Source organism: Panthera leo, chromosome B3 (assembly GCF_018350215.1).
Source record: "Panthera leo isolate Ple1 chromosome B3, P.leo_Ple1_pat1.1, whole genome shotgun sequence".
In the NCBI taxonomy this organism is placed as follows: domain Eukaryota; kingdom Metazoa; phylum Chordata; class Mammalia; order Carnivora; family Felidae; genus Panthera; species Panthera leo.
This window is the reverse complement of record NC_056684.1, coordinates 114,386,975-114,411,803: the sequence shown is the minus strand read 5'-3', so window position 1 is coordinate 114,411,803 and position 24,829 is coordinate 114,386,975. Positions and strand designations below refer to the sequence as shown.

At 39.7% G+C, this 24,829-nt stretch overlaps 1 protein-coding gene across 8 annotated transcripts in view; it reads right to left on the bottom strand.

Moving 5' to 3' along the window:
• Positions 1–24,829, bottom strand: part of EXD2 (exonuclease 3'-5' domain containing 2) — an 86,280-nt gene that overhangs the window by 27,912 nt on the left and 33,539 nt on the right. For 3 of the 8 annotated variants that reach the window (XM_042943604.1, XM_042943609.1, XM_042943610.1), the window contains exons 1-2: positions 22,009–22,097; positions 9,341–9,720 (exon numbers count right to left, since the gene is read on the bottom strand). In XM_042943604.1, the coding sequence (XP_042799538.1) occupies positions 9,341–9,673 (333 nt within the window). In that variant the 5' untranslated portion in view covers positions 9,674–9,720; positions 22,009–22,097. Of the gene's footprint in view, positions 1–9,340; positions 9,721–21,445; positions 21,516–22,008; positions 22,098–24,829 lie in introns of those variants that run through there. The other 5 variants (XM_042943605.1, XM_042943606.1, XM_042943607.1 and 2 more) reach the window with 3 other exon arrangements.

The window sequence follows — 24,829 nt, the reverse complement described above, 5'->3', positions numbered from 1 at the left end:
CCACAATGAGATACCACCTCACACCTGTCAGAATGACTAACATTAACAACTCAGGCAACAACAGATGTTGGCAAGGATGCGGAGAAAGAGAATCTCTTTTGCACTGCTGGTGGGAATGCAAGCTGGTACAGCCACTCTGGAAAACAGTATGGAGGTTCCTCAAAAAATTAAAAATAGAATTACCCTACGACCCAGCAACTGCACTACTAGGTATTTATCCAAAGGATATAGGTGTGCTGTTTCGAAGGGGCACATGCACCCCCATGTTTATAGCGGCACTATCAACAATAGCCAAAACATGGAAAGAGCCCAAATGTCCATCAATGGATGAATGGATAAAGAAGATGTGGTACATATATATAAGGGAGTATTACTCGGCAATCAAAAAGAATGAAATCTTGCCATTTGCAACTACGTAGATGGAACTAGAGGGTATTATGCTAAGCGAAATTAGTCAGAGAAAGATAAATATTATATGACTTCACTCATATGAGGACTTTAAGACACAGAACAGATGAACATAAGAGAAGGGAAGCAAAAATAATATAAAAACAGGGAGGGGGACAAAACATAAGAGACTCTTAAATACGGAGAACAGAGGGTTACTGGAGGGGTTGTGGGAGGGGGGATGAGCTAAATGGGTAAGGGGGAATCAAGGAATCTACCCCTGAAATCACTGTTGCACTATATGCTAACTAACTTGGATGTAAATTTTTAAAAATAATAATAAATAAAAATAAATAAAATAAAATTTTAAAAAAAAAAGAAGGAAAAGAGGAAAGAACGATATTGATAGGAGACAGAAAAGTATGAAGACACAAAAGCCAAGAAGAATGTCTTATGCAAGAACTGTGCAGGTGCTTTTGACAGCTGGAATAACACTGGATTATTAAATAAGTGTCCACTGGATTCGAAAACAAGAAAGCCATCAACTTGATCAGTTTCAGTGGAGTAGTATAGTAGGAAGTCAGATTAAAGTAGTTTGAGGAGGGGCGCCTGGGTGGCGCAGTCGGTTAAGCGTCCGACTTCAGCCAGGTCACGATCTCGCGGTCCATGAGTTCGAGCCCCGCGTCAGGCTCTGGGCTGATGGCTCGGAGCCTGGAGCCTGTTTCCGATTCTGTGTCTCCCTCTCTCTCTGCCCCTCCCCCATTCATGCTCTGTCTCTCTCTGTCCCAAAAATAAATAAAAAACGTTGAAAAAAAAAATTAAAAAAAAAAATAATAAAGTAGTTTGAGGAATAAATGGAGAACAAATTATACCCAAGCGAGTAGAAGAAAAAAATGAGAGAAAGAGCAGAAATCAATGAAATAAAACACAAACATACAATAAAGAAGATCAACAAAGTGAGAAGTTGATTCTTTGAAAAGACTAATAAAATTGATAAGCTCACAGAAGGAGTAATCAAGAAAAAAGAGAGAAGCATAAATAAGTGATGTCAAGAAGGAAAAAGAAGCCAACTCTACATATCCTTCTTATTGGGGAAAAAAAACCTGAAGATATTATAAACATGTTTATGCTCATAATTTTAAAATTTGAAAGCAGATTCTGATGAAAAATATAATTTATCAAAACAGACATGAAGACGGGGCACGTGGCTAGCTCAGTTGGAAAGCATGCCACTCTGGATCTCAGGGTTGTGAGTTCAAGTCCCGTGTTGGATGTGGAGATTACTTACTTAATAAATAAATAAACAATTTTTTTTTAAAGACACGAAGAAATAGAAAATTTGAAGAGCCCCAAAACTATTAAAAATGATATCCATAATTCAAACACTTCCCTTAAAAAAAAATAACTGCAGATGGCTTTACCAGTAGATCCTAATCAAATATTTAAGGAAAAAAGAATGACAATCTTTTTTTTTTTTTTTTTTTTTTGAGAGAAAGAGAGAGAGCATGCATGCAAGCAGGGGATGGGGAGAAGCAGAGAGAATTTTTATTTATTTATTTTATTTTATTTTATTTAAAATTTTTTTTAATGTTTATTTATTTTTGAGACAGAGAGAGACAGAGCATGAATGGGGGGAGGGTCAGAGAGAGAGGGAGACACAGAATCGAAAGCAGGCTCCAGGCTCTGGGCTGTCAGCACAGAGCCCGACGCGGGGCTCAAACTCATGAACCATGAGATCATGACCTGAGCCGAAGTCGGACACTTAACCGACTGAGCCACTCAGGCGCCCCGCAGAGAGAATTTTTAGCAGGTTCCATGCTCATCATGGAACCCAACAAAGGGCTTGGTCTCACCACTGTGAGATCACAACCTGAGCTGAAATCAAGTCAGACGCTTAACTGACTGAGCCACTTAGGTGCCCAAAAAAGAATGAAATCATATAGAAACTCTTCCAGAGAACACAACATTAACTTGTTGTGTGAGGCCAATATAACTTTTACTCAAAATCAGACAGGGTCATTTCTAGAAAAGAAAATTACAAGCCAATATCACTCTCATGAACATAGTTTTAAAAAAATCCTCTAAAATGCATTAGCAAAATGAATTCAGCAATGTATAAAAAGAATAAAGACATCAGGACCAACCTGGATTTACTCCAGAAATTAAAACACCAATGTATTTCACCACAAAAACAGAATAAAGGAGAAAAACTACATAGTCATCTCAAGAAATACAGAAAAGTACTTGATAAAATTCAACAACTGTTCATAATGAAGAGAAAAAAACAACTCTTAACAAACCAAGAATAGAATTCAATGTATTTAATCTGGTAAAGGGATCTACAGACAAACATCGGCATTGCCGAACATGGCACATATCGTATTCAACGTGAAAATGTTGAAAGCTGTCATTTTTAAAAATTTATTTATTTAGTCTTTTAATTTTTTTTAATGTTTACTTATTTTTGAAAGAGAAAGAGCAAGTGTGGGGGACCGCCAGAGAGAGAGGGGGACAAAGGATTCAAAGCAGGTTCTGTGCAGACAACAGGGAGCCTGATGCAGGGCTCGAACTCACAAACCGTGAGATCATGACCTGAGCCGAAGTCGGATGCTTAACTGACTGAGCCACTTAGGCACCTCTGAAAGCTGTCATTTTGGGATAGGGAATGAGTCAGGGATGCCTACTGTCACCACTTCTACTGGGCACTTACACTGTGATCCTAGTCAGTACAGTAAGGTAAGAAAAGAAACAAAAGGTGTAAGGACTGGAAAGAAAGAAAATGGTCACTTCTCAAATGGTATAAGAGTGTACACAAAAATCCAAAAGAATCTACAAGTAATTTGAATTAATGAGTTTAGTAAGGGTCCTTAATAGAAGAGAAATATATAAAAATCAACTGCATTTCCATATACTAGAAACACAAAAAAATTTTAAAGATTTCATTTATAACAGAATTTTTAAAATCACAGAAAACTACCGATTTTTAAGAGAAATTAGAGATCTAAATAAATATTCCTAGGTTATAAAACTCAATATTCTAAGAAGTTAATTCCCCACAGATTGATCTACTGAGGCCAATACAATCTCAATCAAAATATCAAGAATTTTTTTTGTAGAACCTGAAAAGCAGGTTTTAAAATGTATAAGGAAATGCAAAGGACTAAGATGAAGACATTCTGGAAAAAGAACAAGATAGCAAGTATCACTGTCCTAGGTATCGGGAGTCATGATAAAACAACAGTAACTAAGATAGTTTGTGATCACTGGTGCAAGAATAGGAAAACAGACTATTAGAGAGCCCATAAACAGATCTATTCATACAGATAATATGTTCTGAGGTAAAGAGGCATTGCTGAGCAGTGAGGAAAGGTTTATCTTTTCAATTTATGGTACTAGGTAGGACAAGTGGATATCCATATGAGGGAAAAATAAAACTTGACCCTACCTCGCAGCCCCACCCCCACACACAATGAATTTCAGGTGAATCATAAATCTAAATGTGCGAGATTAATGCCATAAAACTCCAAGAAAATAATACAGGAAATATCTTTATGCATAGGAATAGGATAAGACTTCTTAAACTGTACCATACAGATCTTCTGATCATCAAAAGATAGTATTAAAAAGAATGTAAAGGCGGGGTGCTTGGCTGGCTCGGTTGGTAGAGCATGCAACTCTTGATCATGGGGTGATGAGTTCGAGCCCCATGCTGGGTGTGGAGACTACTTAAAAATACATTCTTAAGGGGTGCCTAGGTGGCTCAGTTGGTTGAGCTCCCGGCTTCAGCTCAGGTCACGATCTCACGGTTTGTGAGTTCGAGCCCCGCAGTAGGCTTCCTGCAGTCAGCGCAGAGTCCACTTCAGATCCTCTGTCCCCCTCTCTCTCTACCCCTCCCCCGCTCACACTCTCTCACAAATAAAAATTAAAAAAAAAAAAAATTTTTAAATACAATCTTTTTTTTTTTTTTTTTTTTTTTTTTCAACATTTATTTTTGGGACAGAGAGAGACAGAGCATGAACGGGGGAGGGGCAGAGAGAGAGGGAGACACAGAATTGGAAACAGGCTCCAGGCTCTGAGCCATCAGCCCAGAGCCCGACGCGGGGCTCGAACTCACGGACCGAGAGATCGTGACCTGGCTGAAGTCGGACGCCCAACCGACTGCGCCACCCAGGCGCCCCATTTTTAAATACAATCTTAAAAAAATAATAATGTGAAGGCAATTTACAGAATGGGAGAAAACATTCGAGGTATAAATTTAACTCACAAAGGATTCATACCCAGAATATAAAAAGAACTCCTATAATAGATCAGTAAGAAAAAGACAAATCAAAGAAAAAGGGGCAAGAGACTTGCCACTTAGAGATATCTAAATGATCAATAAAATGTAAAAAGATGCTCAATCAAAAAATAAAATAAATTAAATAAATTAAAACTTTATAGTACAGCAAAGGAAATTATCAACAAAACTAAACGGCAACCTACTGAATGGGAAAAGATATTTGCAAATGACATATCTGATAAAGGGTTAGATTCTAAGATACATCAAGAACTTACAAACTCAGCACCCAAAACACAAATAATCCAATTTAAAAATGGGCAGAAGATACGAATAGACATTTTTTACACATAGCCAACAGACACATGAAAAGATGATCAATGTCACTCATCATTAGGGGAATGCAAACCAAAACTACAATGAGATACCATCTCACACCCATCAGAATGCTAAAATCAACAACACAAGAGACAACAGACACGGTGGCTTGTGGAGAAAGGGGATGTGGAGAAAGGGGAACCCTCTTGCACTGTGGATGAGAATGCAAACCAATGCAGCCACTCTGGAAAACAGTATGGAGGTCCTCAAAAAAGTTAAAAATAGAACTACCCTATAATCCAGCAACTGCAGTACACAAAGAATACAAAAATACTAATTCAAAGGGATATATGCACCCCAATGTTTATAGCAGCATTATCTACAATAACCAAATTATGGAATCAGCCCAAGTGCCCATCAACTGATGAATGGAAAAAGAAGACGTGGGGGTGCCTGGGTGGCACAGTCAGGTAAGTGTCAGACTCTTGATTTTGGCTCAGGTCATGATCTTACAGTTCGTGGGATGGAGCCCCATGTCAGGCTCTGGGCTAACAGCACAGAGCCTGCTTGCCATTCTCTCTCTCCATCTCTCTCCTGCTCCTCCCTGACTTGTGCATGCATGCACTCTCTCTAAAAATAAAGAGACATTAAAAAATGGCGTAGTAAAAAAGTAAATAATCTGACAGTCCCAAATAAATAAAAATAAAAATATGGCAGTACCAAAAAATAAACAAAAATTAAAAATAAAAATCTGACAGTACCAACTGTTGACAAGATACAGACAAAGACAGGCTTGGTGGGAGGTTAAATCAGTATAACCACTTCTGAAAACAGCCAAACAATGGCTACACTCATACAATACTGACCGGAGGGTATATTAGTTAAAACCTCCTTGGCAAACAGTTTGGTATTATCCATGTAAGTTAAACATACACACAATTCTATGATGTAGGACTCCACTCCTAGATACATATGCCCAATAATATTGTGTCCATAAATTTACTGCAACATTATTTGTAAGAGCTCCAAACCACAAACTCAAATGCCCATCAATATTAGAATGGATGAAGTGAATCATGATATATTTATACAAGGGATTACTATATGGCAAAGAGTCACAGTCACACACACCATAGATAAATCTCACAATGTTGAGCAAAAGAAGTCAGACACAAAAGAATACATATTCTACAGTTTCACATATATTAAATTTAAAAAGCAGGCAAATCTAAATTACAGTGCCTAGGGATGCATGCATAAGTAGTAAAAGTACAAAGAAAAACAAGAACGTAAATACTATAAAATCAGGATAATGATAAACTGTTGGGGGACAATGATTATAAGCGGAGCTTCTGGGGTACTAGCAATCTTCTATTTCCTGACCTAGTTTCTAGTTACACAGCTGTTCTCTTTAGATAAATCATTTAGCTATTTTCGGTTCAGGCACTTTTCTTGATGTGTTTTATTTCACAATAAAAAGGTTAAAAAAAAAAAGACTTCAGGGGCAAGTAAAACAGATTAGACAAAACTAAATAAAGAAAAAGGGGACTGTAAAAGGGATCTAAAGAAACCGCGCAGAATGAATCCATAGAGACTACAATATGTTAAATATAAAAGAGATTACCAGATATGTAGGATAACATAAAAAGGTGAGAATAGAGCTGATCAAATTACAGCAAGAAAGAAGCAAGAGGAGGGAGAAGATGAGAAAGAAAAGAGGGGGGGTGGAGGTGGAAGGAAGAACAAACAGGGTAAAGACAATCTGCAAAGAGAATTCAAAAATTGATAAAAGAGGGGCGCCTGGGTGGCTCAGGCGGTTGAGTGTCTGACTCTCAATTTCAGAGGTGAATCTCACTGTTCGTGGGTTCGAACCTCGTGTCGGGCTACACACTGATGGCATGGAGCCTGCTTGGGATCCTCTCTCCCTCTCCTTCTGTCCCTCCCCTACTCACACACATATTCTCTGTCTTTCTCAAAAATAAATAAATAAGCTTTAAAAAAAAGAAAGAAAATGCAATGACTTCTTTAAAAAATACTACTAATAAAATAAAAATTGATAGAAGATATCAATCCTCATTTCTACCTATCTCTCAGAATCCCATGTTGGTAATACAGAAAGAACACTTAGCCTCATCATACTGAATCTTCAGGACCACAAACTCAAAGTGTAGATCTTAAAAGGAGCTACAGAAAGTTAGATTACCTACAGAGAATCAACACTTAGACTGATAGTCATTTTAAACAGCAACAACAGAAGCCAGAAGACAATGGAATACTGTCTTGAAAATGATGATAAATTGCCATGCTAGAATTTTGTATCCAGTAAAATACCTTTCTTTCAAGCTTAAGAGCAAACTAAAGACACTTTCAAAACAAGAACAATGACAACTAGTTTAATGAGCTTTGAAGACATAAACTTCTAAGAATGACCTTAAAGAAAATGATCCTAAGGAAAAAATGAGCAAAGAAAAAGGTAAACATTTTGGTAAATCCAAACAAATACTCACTGTATTAGACAAGAACAAAAATGTCAACTATACAAGCACACAAAAGTGAATAAAAGAGAAAGGGAGGGGCACCTGAGTGGCTCAGTCGGTTAAGCATCCGACTTCGGCTCACATCATGATCTCACAGTTGGTGAGTTTGAGTCCCGCATCGGGCTCTGTGCTGATGGCTCAGAGCCTGGAGCCTGCTTCAGATTCTGTGTCTCCCTCTCTCTCTGCCCCTCCCCCACTCATGCTCTGTTTCCCTCTCTGTCAAAAATAAACAAACATTTAAAACAAAAATTTTTTTAAAAAGAGAAAGGGAAATGGAAGAATGGCGACACCAAGGAAGAATCATTTTCTTCATAAAGCTTTTCTGTGGCAGCAAACAGGGAAATGCAATCACACCTGAAGATGTGGCATCCAGCATGAATTCAATACTTATCCAAAGCCAAAATGAAGTGGGTTTTGGGTTATCTGCCACTTTAACTTATCCACATCTCTGCTACAGTAATTAAACATTATTAAATCAACCGCTGTTACTAACCACTCACTTCAGACTACCCTGCGGCTGCAGTTATACTTCATTTAGTTAGAAAATCAAGGCGCTTGGCAAAAGTGAATGTTCCTAATCTACTACAGCTCACTGTTTAGTGATGTTTTCTTCTATTATTGTTGGACTATTTCTAAAATGATAGAATTTCGTACACAGAATCGACCAGAGGTGTCCAATGCTGTCCTGATGACCCATGCTCACTGGCAGAAACAACTATTGTTGCTCATACGATGAAATCCCTTGAGCAGGCGTAAGGTCTTGGGTGACTACTACACCCTTCTGGACGCTGTCAAGTGTTCTCGTTCGTGGTCATCCCTGGCATCTGGCTGACCTCTTACCAAATCTGGGACCCAATTTAGTGGCAGCTATTCTGCTTAGGGCCTCTTCTGATTACACTTCCTGGCCGTAGGCCATATTCTACACATCCAAAAGACATATGTCGGATAAGACATACATCAACAAGGAATGATAACTATGATTTATTTATAGTTATGTAATATCTTCTGTTTCAAGGAGATTAAAGTTCACTCCGTGAATCAGAATGACAGAGGAACAGACGCACCCTGTGATCCTCATCACAACTATGTAACGACTCTCCCCAAAGAAGACCTATTAGAAAAACGAACCAGATGGTTAGGAAAGCCCTGGGCTCAAACGGCGATTACCTTTTTATGCCTCCCATCTCCTATCTGTAAAGTGAAGGTAACAACAGAATCTTCCCACACGGGATTTACTGTGGAAATTAAATGAGATGCTGCAAACAAACAGCAAAGTACCTGGCTGAGAGCAAACAGTATTTCAGATTTTAATGTTATCTCTTTAAATGCTACTTTGTGTAATAATTCCCATTTAAATAGACTTCCTTAACTAACTTCTCCATGGCATCCTTATGAAAATACTATTTAAAATATTAATAGTAGCTAATATTTAATGAGTACTTACTATATGTGAAAATCATGCTGAACCCTTTATAGGGCTTATCTATTTGACTCCTTTGAAAAGCCCTGGGAGGGAGCTACCATTACAGCCCTACGACAAACAAGTTCATGAGCCTCTGAGAAGGTAAGTAGCTTGTCTGAGTTCACAGAATAAGCGGTCAAAATGGGACTCGGACAGATCTGTCTCACTCCAGAACCCATGATTTTAAGCACTCTCCTCTCCTGACGAGAGAAGCAGCTTCTCCGTCTGCTAAATTCTATTTATGAGCTAGTTGAGAACAAGCTAATTCTCCTTTAGTCTTATCCTCTACTTGACTATTCAAGGTCCCTAGTTAGAAAAGCAGAAAAGATTTACATGGTTTATTTTTGCTTTTTAACTTACCCACTCACAGTCAATTCCAAGTACTGGGAGATCTTCTAACTCACTCCTAAGCAATGGCTCGATGTGGTCCCACTCTGCCTCGTGAGACACAGTCACCACCTTTGCTTCGAGAATCTTCTCCTCCCATGAGGCTCTGGGGGCACCGCAGTGCAGCTGGTCGTCTGCTGGAGGGGGCTGCTCCCTCCTGCCTGGGGCTTGCTGCTGCCTCCGCCGTTGCCAGGGGTCAAGGCTCGCTTTGCTCCTCCGGCACCGGATGCCCTTCCACAGGACAAACCCCCCGACAGCCACACCGACAAGGGTGGTCACTGTCAAAGCCGTTAAGTATTTAGACATCTTCAACTTTTTTGCGGCTTAGGAAAGCATATCAGTAATCCCACAATCTGCAAAACAAATGGCAACAATATATTTATATACAGAATTTGAACCTATATGGAAACATGTTTTCCCCTAAAAAGTGCTCCACTTATAATCCATGTGTCCACAAACTAAACAACAACAACAAAAAAAAAAAAAAAAGAAAGAAAGAAAGAAAGAAAAAGCTACAAATTTCCACATGGAAAAAGTGATATTTAACTTTTTCACTTTTGTACTTTCTCGGTCTTCATTCTCAGCCAAGAAAACGCCCCTGCATTCTACCAGCTGCCCAGGACTCCCTCAATCAGGCATTAACAGGGTGTCTGAACATATATATACATGTATGGAATTTGAAAAATTAAAATTAATTATAATCCTCCTACCCTTAGGTAACCAGTTATCAGTGTGATGTTCAATTATTTCACGCAATTAAATAAATAATAAGAACGGCAGATCATTTCAGTCAGGGAAACTCCACATAACAGTCTCTCTTCCATTTCTCCTATAGCACACGGTTTTCTCCATCTACCTTTTGTTTTCCTATTTTTGACAGAGAAATGGACATACAGCGCTGTTTCTGTACTACTTACATAACAACAGTAAATGTGTAACAATAAATGGTAAGTGGCTGTTAGCCTCAGTCACACAGAGCGATCATGAGGCAGACACCGTTCGGCACAAAGTAATTGATCCCATTTGGGAAGCAGGCCCGGTGTAGTCATATAATGCCATTATGCAAGGGAAGTCAGGTATCTAAATTTTATGTGAAATGTCACTATTTTTAAGTGTCAGCAACAAATTCACTGTGCCACCCAAACAAAAACACTCTGGGCTCCGTGCCACCCACCTGTGGATTCTGGCCTACAATCTATATTGCCCAAAGACACAGTGACCTGCTAGACGCTGCCTACACTTTTCTATGGCCGAGAGTTTCCCACTGAAGGTGTACTATTTTTATCATTTTTCAAAGCTTCAATAATTTTTTTAAGTTTATTTATTCATTTTGGCAGGGGAGGGGCAGAGAGAGAGGGACAGGGAGAGAATCCCAAGCAGGTTCTGTGCTGTCAGCACAGAACCCAACATGGGGCTCGAACACACGAACCACAAGATCATGCCAAGATCAAGAGTTGGATGCCTAACTGACTGAACCACCCAGGCACTCCAATAACAATTATTTTTTAAATAATTTAATAGTTACAACAACCCTGGGCTATAATCATGTAGGGCATGGATTAACCGGGGGGGGGGGGGGGGGATAAAAAATGAAATCACACAATTATTACACTGCTAATGAAAACAAGAAAATAGCTGTGTAATTTTTAAAATATTTACTTTATTGCAGAAGTACTAAGTGCTAAGTACTCATGTACTTTCTCCAGTACTTTTACTGAAGGCTTAATGAGATTCAAGAATTTGCACAAATTTCTAGTTAAAATAATCTGAAAAGACGTTTTAAAAAAAAAAACTCTTCCCTTCCCGACTTTAAACAATACAAAATGCTGGAGAAAACATCAAAAATATAAATGTTTAATACAGAGTTAAACTCAAAAGAAAGAGAAATCATCAGCTGCCAGAAATGGAAACAGGGAACCCACAGTGGGTGGGAGATATGTGGGGGTGGGGGGAGGGCACAGACCAGAACTCATAGCAGCCTCAGTGCTGGGCTTTATTGCCAGTCCATGGCCAGAAGTCTAGGCCACAGGCCCAGGGCACAGCTGGGACCCGGGAAGTGCTGCCTTGTCCATGAACAGGAAACTGAAAGGGTTCAACTACCATGGTCCAGGCAAGCACCTGCCCAAGGCTGAGAGTATGAACAGAACTCCTCATGAGGAGGCAGACTCTCAGGCCTGCACTGTGAGGCAGTAGAGGGCCCAAATTCACATTATCCTCACAAAAGGAAACTCTAAGTTTTAAAGAAACTAGTTTTAAAGAAACTAAAACTAAGGGGCGCCTAGGTGGCTCAGTCGGTTAAGCGTCCAACTTTGGCTGAGGTCATGATCTCACGGTTCGTGAGTTCAAGCCCCATGTCAGGCTCTGTGCTGACAGCTCAGGGCCTGGAGCCTGCTTCGGATTCCGTGTCTCCCTCTCGGCCCCTCTTCCACTCGCCCCGTGTCTCTCTCTCTGTCTCTCAAGAATAAACAAATGTTAAAAAAATTGAAAACCAAAGAAACTAAAGCGAAAATGGTTAGAAATTGTGAATTCGGTTGGAATGTGTGTGTGTGTGTGTGTGTGTGTGTGTGTGTTTCTACCACCCAGGAAACATGCAGTACTTCCAACAACAGCAGTCCCTAGAAGAGTACTCACAAATGAATCAAAACAAAACAAAAATTTTAAAACACCCTACAGCCAATAAAAATATTTCACATAAGAATCAAACAAAAACATCCATATCTGAAATCTGAAAGGAACTTAAATAACACTCAGTGAAATTAAGGAAAATAAAATCTAAAACATGAACAGGAGACAACATAAAGTAGAAATTCTACATACAAAAAAATACTTGCTAAAATTGTTTAAAAGTTCAATACTCAATAGACAGGTTAAATAGTAGATCAGACAGAGAGAGTTAGTGAATTGAAGATAAATCTGAGGAACTCACCCAGAATGTAGCACAGAGAGAAAGATGTAGAAAACATAGCAGAGACATGGGGGACAGATTGAGAATCTCGACATCCATGTAATGAAGAGTTGAGATGGAGGTCATCAGATTTAGTACAGTCCTCTGAGTCCCAAGCTGCATAAATTAAATCTATCCACAGAAAGACTTGTATAAGTATGTTCATAACAGCTTCATTCATAACAGCCAAACCCTAGAAAAAGTCCAGTTGGTACACCCATACAATGGAATACTACTTGGCAATAACAAAAAGAAATGAATTACTGATACATGCATGAATCTCAACATTAGGCTGAGTGAAAGAAGCCAGATACAAAAGAGTTACTGTATGGTTCTATTTATACAAAGTTCCAGAACAACTAAAATTAATCTATGGTAGAAAAAGATCTGAACACTAGCTGCCTCTGGGGGGTAGGGTGAGTTACAGGGAAGAGACAGAGACATTTAAGCTGAACACTGAGTATCAAAAAAAAAAAAAAAAAAAAAAAGCCAGTCAGGAAAAATTCTAGGGAAGAGCATTTCAGGCAAGAGAGAACTTTCCAGAATTGTGTAACATTCCATGTCTTGATGGGGGCTTGGGTTACCCAGGTGTACATATTTGTCAAATTTTTTTTTTTCCTGTTGGCCTGCCTGATAATTGTTGATTTATTCATTGTCTATCTTTCCCACCAGACTGTAAACCCCATGAAAACAGGGACCTTACCTGGCTTCTTCAATATTACATATATATGCACACCCACACCCATATATATATATACTTACTATATAGTATATACTATATATTTACTATATATAGTATATATATTATACTATATATAATACTACATGTATATGTATATCCAACAATTGCCACAGAGATGATAACAATAAATATTCATCGAATGAATACAACTCAATTCCAGGTATTGTATTTTATGATAAATGTCTCTATTTCAATCATCATATTACAAAAATCTGTTTATTCCAGTGAAAAAAAGTATTTTTCCCCTTACTGAGTGAGCCTTGGTGCCACAGAGAAGCATTATGGTTCAATACTGGGCTAGAAGTGAGAAAAATCAAATCTTGTGTTATAAGCGGAATGTTTGCGCCCCTCTAAAATCCCTATGTTGAAACTCACCCCCCCCGCCCCCCCAGTGTGGCGGTACTAGGAGATGGAGCCTCTGGAAGCTGATGAGAATGCGGTGAGGTCATGAGGCTGAAGCCCCCGTGGATGGTGTTAGTACCCTATGAAAGCTTGCTTCTCTCTGATCTCTGCCAGTGTGAGAAGTGGAGAGTCTGCCTATTGGAGGAGGGCTCTTACCAGGACTGACCAGGCCGGCATCCTGATCCTGGACTTCCAGGCTCCAGAACTGTGAGAAATAAATTTCTGTTTTTTATAATTCACCCGGACTGTGGTATTCTAGTTTTGCAGCCCAAACAGACTAAGATACCTCTCTAAGGGCACGCTCTGGTATCCAAAGCTTTCAGTGCCTCAACATTTCCCCTGACTGAAACAATCTGCTGCTTTTATTTTTTTAAAACTGGACACAGTAATTGAACATCAAATTAATGACAGTAGTTACCGAAGGGTAGTAGGCTTATGAATAACTTTGGTTTTTCAAATTCTATGCAAGTATGTATATTTATTCATAATGAGAAAAATACTTTTTTTAATTCATGATTTTCAGAGATAGGCTGTGTAAATATCCCACTCAACACTTAAGACGTGATTATATTCCTGAAATAAATCACATTTTAATGAATGAAACAAATATGTTAACATATTCAGGGAGCAGCTTCAGGTAGGGGGTAAGGAGATGGGCCCTAGAGTCAAATACCTTGGGTTCGAACACAGCCCCTGCCACTTGCTAGCTATAGAACTTGGGCAATTCCCCAAACTTCCTCTCTAAGTGTCAGCTGAACTTCTCTAAGTCTCAATTTCCTCATTGGCAAAATGGGAAAGATAGTCTCTACAACACAGGATTGGCTAGGACATTAGGGTTCAATAAATGTCAGTTCTTACTAGATACCACAGAACTCCTATTAAAGGAAATCAACGAATTATAGAGTTAAAATTTAGAAGGCAAATTAAGCTCTTGCACAAGTCAAGAATCCTTTCCGTGCTAGTCTTAACAGATCTTGACCTGGTCTCTACCTGAATACTTCTAGGAACAGAGTTCAATACCTTAAGGGGAGTTTTTGTTGAAAGTCCTTGTATTTTGCAAAAATTCCCTACTTAGAAATTGCTCTCTTTGATGTTCAGTCCAGCCTCTTCAGTGACGACAGTGTTTACTCCCTCCTCAGAGCTTGTGAAATACGTGAAGACAGCTCTTAGGACTCCCCTTAGAACATTCTTCTTAATCTAAGCAGCCTTCCAGTGACCTGGGAAGGTCATCGTTGTGGGCAGATACCTCTGAACACCTCCAAGTTTGTCAATGGATCTCTTAAAATGTGGCACCCAGGTCAGTACTCAGTACTTGAGATAGGGTCCAATTGGTGTGAATGACACTGGTACTATTACTTCCTAGTGTCTGGGCCCTATATTTTATGGATGCTGTACCAAATGATTTGTTTTTGAGTACAAGAAACCCAATGGCGGGTCACATAAAGCTTGTGGTTAATTAAAATTCACGGATACCAAAACGAGTTCCCCACTTCATATATTTATGATTTATATTTTGCACTGAAATCCAAAACTTTACATTTCTTTCAAATTTCATCATTTGTTTCAGCCAAATTTCCAAATGTTTCATCTTCTGAGACCAATCTGCATCCTGATTGTGCATTCCCTCTCGACTTAAACATCATTTTGCATAGATAAGTGAATTTTTGTTTTCAAAGAAAATAACATCTTCTCACGTGTTTATACTCATTTTTTTCATTTTCTTTTGCATTTCACACTATCTCCGTATTTCATGACATTAAAATAAGGTGACATTAAAGTAGAAAAAGCTTTACAAAATATTACTGATTTGCTTCCATTGAGAAGGACCCCCTCAGATATGAAGTTCCCAGGCATATGGTAAGATTCCCGACTTATTCTTTGTCATGTGTGGCCCACGTAAAAGAAAGGCCTCACAGGGAAATTGGAAGGAGCAAGCAGGAGGGAACTCTTGACAGCATTCAAAAAACGTATAAAACCATTTTTACACGGAGAGGTTTTGTGCAGGTTTTTTCCCGGCCAAAGGATTCGTTCAGCAAACGTGTATGTAGCACTTTCAGGAAGCCACACATTGCGCCAGACTCTAGGTAAAAAGAGTTAAAAGGCACCGTCTGCTTCCAGAAATGCAGGATTCAGAAAAGGAGACATTCACGTGGTAAGCAAGTTGCCATGCAGTGAGAGAGCACCAACAACAGAAGCACACACAGCACGGGGATGGCCAAAAGGAAGGAGTGCGGGTATTACCAACAGAAACACTCGCTGGGAGAGAGGGCATCTGAGATTGGTGCTGGTGTTAAAAATGAGCACACACTGCCCAGGTGCACACACAGCAGACAGGCACTCCGGGCAGGGGGCCCAGCGTGTGCAAGGACACGGAAGGCACAGGGCAGCACAGTATAGGTGAAAAGGTTCAAGCAAATTTAACACGTACTGTTAGTGTAAAATACAGAATTGTGAAGGCTCAGTACAAAAAAAGTAAAAGTATGTTATTGACAATTTTCACACCGAGTTTTTAAGGTGGACCTTTTTTATTTTAGTAAAATATACTTAACACAAAATTTACTATTTTAACCATTTTTGAAGCGTATGACTCAGGGGCATTAACTACATTTCACAGGGTTGAGCAGCATCACTACTATTCATTTCTAGAACTTCTTCATCGTCCCAAACACAATCTCTGTACACATTAAACAACAACTTCCCATTCCATCTCTCCCACCCCTAGGAACTTCTATTATAATTTCTATTTATATGACTTCTACATTGCTTTTTCATATGTATGCTGAAATAACAGTTGGACGTACTAGGTTAAATAAAACATGTTATTAAATTAAGTTTGCTTTATTTCTTTTTACATTTTGAATGTGGCTACTAGAAAACTTTATTTATGGGGCTCATATTATATTTGGGCAGTGCTGTGCCAGAGCATAATGTACATATAAGGAAACAGAGACAGATGATGCTGGAATGAGTAGATACAGGTTGAGTCATGAGGGCCCTAAAATTACCTTACAAGATAAAACCTCATGGGTAATGGAGAGCCAGTAACAGACTTATAAGGGGAGTGTCAGCATCAGACTCATATTTCAAAGAACACCATGGTGGCTGTCAGTACTAGACTGGAAAAGAGTAAGGCAAGAGACAGGAAGACCTCTGGGAGACTCAACAGTGATCTGGGAAGGGAAGAAGATCCAAATCAGTGCAGAAGAAGGCAGAACGAAAAAGGGCCATGGTGGGGGTGGGGGGTGGCACCTGGCTGGCTCAGTCACGTGAAGAGCATACGACTCTTGATCTCGGGGCCATGAGTTCAAGCCTCACACTAGAGGTAGAGCTTACATTAAAAAGAAAAAGAAAAAGAGAAAGAAAGAAAGAAAAAAAAAAGAAAAGGAACCATGTATCCTAACAGAATGGCCGCATTAGTATCACCTACATAAGGAGAAAAGTCATAAATTTTACAACTTATCATTTTGAAAGTTTGATGAATGTAAAATCAATAGCTTTCCAAACCCACTATAAGAATATAAAGAAAAATTCACTCATAATAACAACATACACCTTTTAAAAACAACACACAAAACAACCATACACACACACACACACACACACACACACACACACACAAAACCCTAGGCATAAACTCAAAAGAAATGTGCAAGATTGATATGAAGAAAAATAGAAAACTTTACTGAAGATATAGAAGACTGGAGGAGCAGAGATATATTATAGTAGCTATCATATGCAGAGCATGTATCGTGTGCTAAGTACCACATATTATACACAATCAAGTATACATTGCTCATGTAATCCTTTCATCAACTTTCTGCAAAAAGTACTATAACTACTTTTTTTCATAAGGAGAAGATTGTTTCACAGAAATATTCAAAATAACATATAAATGCAATGCCAACCTAATTTTTAAAAACTCTTTAAAAAATGAATTGACCATCAAGAGAATGAAAAGACAACCCTAGGATGGGAGAAAATATTTGCAAAGCATATATCTGGCAAAAGCATGTATCTCAAATATATAAAGAACTCTTACAATTCAATAATAAAAAAGACAAATCGGTTAAAAACAGGCAAGGATCTGAACAGACATTTCTTCAAAGAAGACATACATATGGACAATAAGCACTTGAAAAGCTATTGTGGAAATACAAATCAAAACTACAATGAGATACCACTTCACACCCACTAGAATGGCTCTAATCAAAAAGACAGATAATAAGTGCTAGCAATAATATGGGAGAAATTAGAATGCTCGCACATTGCTGGTAGGAATATAAAATGGTGCAGCTGCTTTGAAAAACAGTCTGGCAGTTCCTCAAATGGTTAAACATAGGTAGGGATGCTTGGGGCACCTGGGTGGCTCAGTCAATTAAGCATCCGACTTCAGCTCAGGTCATGATCTCACGGTTCGTGGGTTTGAGCCCCGTGTCAGGCTCTGTGCTGACAGCTCAGAGCCTGGAGCCTGCTTTGGATTCTGTGTCTCCCTCTCTCTGCTCCTCCCCCACTCATGCTCTCTCTGTCTCTCTCTCTCTCTCTCTCTCCTTCAAAAATAAATAACAATATTAAAAAAAAATAGGGATGCCATATGATCCAGCAATTCCACTGCTAGGTATATACCCAAGAAGAATGAAAACATACTTAAGGGCATTATTCATAATAGCCAAAAAGTGGTAACAGTGTATATGTCCTTCAGCTGATGTGGATAAATAAAATATACCATATCCATAATGTTATGGGTTGAATTGTGCCCCTGAAAAAGATATGTTGACGTCCCAGGGGTACCCGTGAATGTGACTTTATTGAAAATTAGGTCTTTGCATACATAATCAAGTTAAAACGAGGTCATACTGGAGTAGTGCGGGCCTTTAATCCAATAGGACTGGTGTCCTTAAATGGAGAAGAGACACAGAAACAGGCTCCCACAGAGAGATTTAGCATGTAAAGACAGACGCTCAGGGAAGAAGACCATGTGAAGACAGAAGCAGGCCAAGGAATGCCAAGGATTGCCAGCAACTACCAGAAGCTAAGAAGAGGCAAGAAAGGATTCTCCCCCTGAGCCTCAGAGACAGTAGCCTTCCTTACACCTTGGTTTTGGACTTTCTAGCCTCCAGAACTGTGAGAGAATACATTTGTGTTAGTTTAAGCTACCCAGTTTGTGTTACTTTGTTACTGTAGCCCTAGGAAACAAGCACACCATAGGATGGAATTCTATTCAGGGGTAAAAAAAAAATGATGAGTACTGATACATTCCACAACATGGATGAGACTTGAAAACATTATGCTGAGTGAAAGAAGCCTGTCACAAGATACCACAAATTGTATGATTCCATTTATACAAAATATTCAGATCTATAAAGGCAGAAAGATTAGTGGTTGCCTAGGGCTCGGGTACTGGGGAATGAAATGGGGAATGACTGCTAACTGGCACAGGTTTCTTTTTGGGGTGACGAAAATGTTCCAAAATCAGATTGTGGTGATGGCTGCACAACTGTGAACACAGACACACACAAAAAAACCAAAACCCACTGAAGTGTATACTTTAAACAATGAGTTATATAAATTACATCTCAATAAAGCCATTTAAAAAAAACTTGACAAGCTAATTCTTTTTTTTTCAACGTTTTTTTTTTTTTTTTTTTTTTTATTTGTGGGACAGAGAGAGACAGAGCATGAACGGGGGAGGGACAGAGAGAGAGGGAGACACAGAATCGGAAACAGGCTCCAGGCTCTGAGCCATCAGCCCAGAGCCTGACGCGGGGCTCGAACTCACGGACCGTGAGATCGTGACCTGGCTGAAGTCGGACGCTTAACCGACTGCGCCACCCAGGCGCCCCGTTGACAAGCTAATTCTAAAAGTCAGGAAAAGAAATTCTAAGATTAGCCCCACAAATGTTTTTTAAATGAGTATGTGAGCTGAAAAAGTATATGAGTTTCAATAAAATGACAGTAATAATAGAAGGGAGTGTTTATCCCACTAGATATCAAAATATGTATTGAACATAGGATACTGTGGAATTGGTCCTGCAAAACAGAAAACCAGGTCACAGAGCAGAAGGGAGTCCAGAAACAGACTGTGGGTGTGAGAAAGTAGTAAATGATAAACGTGACATTTTAGATTAATGGGTCAAGGACAGATTTAATATTCAGAGTGATACTGTTGGGAAAATGATAATTATGCACTCACCATTCACACACACACACATACACACTGGATGTGTGTGAGGAATTAAAGAAAAACTCAAACATACAAGAATTTATAGGAGATATACTCATAAGAGGAAAACCTAGGGGCACCTGGGTGGCCCAGTCAGTTGAGCATCTGACTTCAGCTTAGGTCATGATCTCATGGTTCACGAGTTGAAGCTCCGCATTGGGTTCTGAGCTGACAGCTCAGAGCCTGGAACCTGCTTCGGATTCTGTGTCTCCCTCTCTCTCTGCCTCTCCCCCGCTTGCACTCTGTCTCTCACAAAAATAAACATTAAAAAAAAAAGAGAGAGAGAAAGAGAGAGAGAAAACCCTGTTGTGCCTTAGGGTAAAACAGGGCTCTTCAACCTCAATACCATTGACATTTTAGTCCAGGTTATGGAGGGCTTTCCTGTGTATTGTAAGATGTTTAGCAGCATCTGTAGTTTCCGCTCAGTAGATGACCCTCGTTAGACAACCAAAAAATGTCTCCTCGCATTGCCAAATGGTCCCTGGAAGGCAAAATATCTCCCACTGGAGAACCACTCAGGTAGGGAATGAGAGCCACAAAATACAAAATACACATAGTGAAAGACAGATACGTTCAAATGTCTATGGTTCGACAAAGGTGCCATATAGTTAAAAGGCAAGAATCAACATTAAAAAAGCACTAAGTTAGGAATAAATACTTAAAACAGATACAAATGACAAAAGATTGATATCCAGAATACATAAAACTCTACCATATATTTAAAAAAAAACAAAACAATAAAAACGAGGCATTTCTCAAAAGAGGAAATGCAAATAGCCAACAATCATGAAAAGGTTCCCAGTCTCACTGGTAACTAGGTAAGTACAAATTAAAACACCAATTAGAATCATTTTTCACCCACTAGATGGGCAAAAATGAAAAAGATTGATAGCATCACATGTTTAAAAGAGCCAGGGAAACAGACATCATTATACACTGGTGGTGGGCAGTTTAGCCTTAGATGTCCACACCCTCCCACCCAGCAACTCAATCTGCAGGTTTGAAATGTTCACATGGGCACACAGACACATTTGGAAGGATGTTCTCTGCCTCACTGCGTCTAACTGTAAACAATCTATGGAAACTCTCATACTGTGAAATCTTAATATACCATGGAATTTACAGAGCAAGTAGAATAAGGTAGGTCTCTCTACAAATGGACAAATAAAAAGTTCCAAGGCCCATTTTTAAGTATAAAAAATCAAGTTGCTGAATAGGTACAATATGCTGTATTTGTAAAGTATGTCAGTAAAAATTTAACATGAAATCTTACATGCATGTAACTTATATGAACAAACACTTGTCAATAAATGTAAAGAAAGAGAAAAACACACACACATCCCAAACTGGTAACAGTTCTTACTTTAGGGCTAAGAAATTAAAGAAGATGGAGATGGAAAGAGATCAAATACCCATTTTAAATTTCTTACATGATTTTTTTTTTTTAGGACCGTATGCATGGACTGCAACTAAAATAAATATAAAAGAATAAATACATTTTTTAAAACTAACTGAACTTGACCAAAACCAATCATTACTTCCCCCAATAAACTGCTTGTCTCCCGCACTTCCTAATTCTGATAATTAACAAAATCTTCCCGGGAGGTTCCTTCTAACCATGTAATACAATTTTTAAAATACGGTAAAAGTAATGTAATGTTTTCAAGGCATGGGCACCTAAGAGAGTTTGCGTCCAATCAGTATATCAAAAGCTTAGAAAGGGCTGGGTTTGCTTTTCTTTTAACGAGCAAGGATCAACTGTGCACTAACCACTAGGGTTCTAGTTTTGATCCCAGCGATGCGAGAAAAGAGGTGGCTCCCAGCAAGGCCCAGAGCAGCGGGTGTGGTCTGGGAGGAAAGGGGTGGTAACAGCAGAGGCGGGGGCAGGTCCCCACGAACCTCGGGGAGAAACTGTCACTGTGGCCGCGTGGAACACGCAGCGGCGCCCAAGGAGTTGCCAGGTGCTGTGGGCGGTGCCTCCTTTTGAGCTGACTGGGTCTAGAAACCATGAAGGTTTGGTACGTGCTCCTAAAGAGAGAAGAAGGGAGTTCGAGAGGGCGCGTGGGTGGCCGCGGCCCGGGACGAGAGCCCTCGTCGCACACCTGGGTGCTGAACCGCCGCGGGGCAGGGGAGCGAGGAGGCCGCGCCGGGTAGGGGAAGAAGGAAGGGCTGGGCCAAGTCGCTTGGGGACGGCGGGGTCCGCGCAATAAGTCGCCCCCGCAGACAGTGACATCGCCGGCTCCACAACCCTTCCCCTCAATCGGCACTGGAAACCCCCTCCTTCCCTCGCAGAGGCGGGTGAAAGGCCTCGCGGGTCCCTGATTCTCACTCACCTGCGACCGGGACCCAAACCGAACACCTGCGGCACCTCACGCTGAAGAGCTGGAACCCTCCACCGCCACCTGCGCGCACCCACCCGGATCCACTAGGGCCGAAGCCACTTCCGGTCCTGAGACGGGCTGGGAGGATGTAATCCCAGCCGGTGTGTACAAACGGGCGACGCCATATTGTACGGAAGCTGCCAGGGCAGCTGTGCCCGCCCCAGTTTCTCCAGTGCTGAACAAAGGATCTGTTAAAATTGGAAAGGCTTATCGTCTCTTCAGAAAAGGGTATTTGTGTTTTTGTTTCTGGGGTGGTATTTTTGTTTGTTTTGATTTGGGTTTTGAAAGGAGTGGCCTCTGGAACCCTCTCAAATGCAATATGGAACATCTAATTGTTATTACTAATTAGCTCCAGTAATGCTACTCTACTGCTCTAATTTTCTTAACTGTTAAATGATAAAGGTAAATAAGACAGACACTTGTTTAAATAATGTATTCCTGAGTAGCAGTGCATTTTATACCATTGCCATTACAATAATTATGCCATCTTGTATAACAATAACCACAATACCTTATGTTTATATTTAAAATCATTCATTCAACCGGTCTTTATCAGCAACTATTATATGTGAAGAAGCTAACGTGTGCTCTGTGTTGTTATTTTGTCATAGAATGTGTAACGGAAGGAGAAATGCGATGTGCATAAACAATGTAAAGTACAATAATAGATGCCATTGTTGACTGTGTACATGCACTGTGCTAGAAACTTTGCAAATTGTTTCATGTATTTTATCTCATTTAATCCTCACAACAACCTCCTGAAACAGTACTATTATCAGTGACATTTTACATAAAATGGAGAAAGGTTAAATAAATTTCTCAAGGTAGCAGCAAGTAAGCATTGGAGCTGTGAATCAAACCTCGGTATATCTTCTTACAAAGCATGTTGCCCTCATTCTCTAGATTATATTGCCTCCTGTAAAGGAAAAGAAGTTCTAAGTTCCTTTAGGTAAGTACCCATAAGGGGGAAATCTATGGCAGATGTAGAGGATTAACTCCCTGCATTTTAATCTGCTCCATCCAGAAACATCTAAAATAACAAACAGAAAAGTTAAAAGGAAATGCAAATTAAAACCACAATGAGAGACCATACCCACCAGAAAGACTAAAATGAAAAAGACACAAAATGCCAAGGATTGACAAGGTTGTGGAGCAACCAGAGCTCTCATATGCTTCTGAGGGTAAATAAATGGGTACCATCACTTTGTTAAACTGTTTGGCAGGATCAACTAAAGCTGAATATATGCATAGCCTCTGTCCCAACAGTTTCACTCCTAGGTATAAGCCCAACAAAAATGTGTACATATGTTCACTGAACGGACATATACAAAAAAACCCATACTCATGTTGGCAACAGCCCTACACTGGAAACTACCCAAATATCCATGCTGTTAGAAGTCAACGTAGAGTAATGACTCTGGAAGAGAGCATGAGGAGGCTCATGAAGTGCTGATAACATTCTGTTTCTTAATCTGAGTGCTGGTTTACGTGTGTGTTTAGGTTACATATTTGTGGACACTTTCCTGGATGCATATACACTTCAATAAAAAGGTTTTGTTTTTTTTTTTAAATGAAAGTAAAGGAGTGAAAAGTTTATAAACCGAAAGAAGAAAAAGAATAGGAATGGAGAGGGGCGCCTGGGTGGCTCAGTTGGTTAAGCATCCGACTTTGGCTCAGGTCATGATCTCGTAGCTCATGAGTTCGAGCCCCACATCAGGCTCTGTGCTGACAGCTCAGAGCCTGGAGCCTCCTTCAGATTCTGTGTCTCCCTCTCCCTCTGCTCCAACCCACTTGCATTCTGTCTCTGTCTCTCTCAAAAATAAATAAACATTAAAAAAATTTTTTTTAAATAAGAATAGGAATGGAGATAATAGCAGACAAACAAATCTCAGTGTAATTTTATAAGACATAAATTTGATTGAAATGACAGAATATTGACATGTGAGGGATCCCATTGAGGAGGAGCAGAATACATGACACCAACATATGCCATTTTGACATGTGGATTATTTTGAACTAAAGGCAATTAAGACCCAACAGATTTAAGGAAAAGTTTTACCTGTCTTTTAACTACATAAAGAATTTAGAATGGGGGTCTGGCTCAGAAAGAGACTTATTACCAGAGATAACTTTTAATAACTTTTAATGTACAGCAGGGCAAATATCTAATTACCAAATACCTGCTCTTCTTATTGTCCTGGGAGTTCCCCTCCTCCCATTTGAATCCCTAGGCCTATTTTATTCTATTCTATTCTATTCTATTCTATTCTATTCTTTAACTTAAGATGGCATTTAAGCCTCAATTGCCTGACTTGTCCTTGGGTCTCATTCTTTTTTTTTTTTTTTTCAACGTTTTTTATTTTATTTTTGGGACAGAGAGAGACAGAGCATGAACGGGGGAGGGGCAGAGAGAGAGGGAGACACAGAATCGGAAACAGGCTCCAGGCTCCGAGCCATCAGCCCAGAGCCTGACACGGGGCTCGAACTCACGGACCGCGAGATGGTGACCTGGCTGAAGTCGGACGCTTAACCGACTGCGCCACCCAGGCGCCCCTATAGGACTCTCAATTTGTTTTCTTCTGTTAATCTGTCTTATGTCAATTTAATTAATAGACCAGCTAGAAGAATCTAGAAGGGTAGAGGAAAAAATTTTCCTCCCCTACACCATAATAAATTGTCTGGGTCCTACATTGAAGTTCCAACCCAACAAGCCCCATCTGTGCATAAAGGATTCCCAGTCAGCTTTTTAGTACCTCATTCTTTGTCTTAGTCT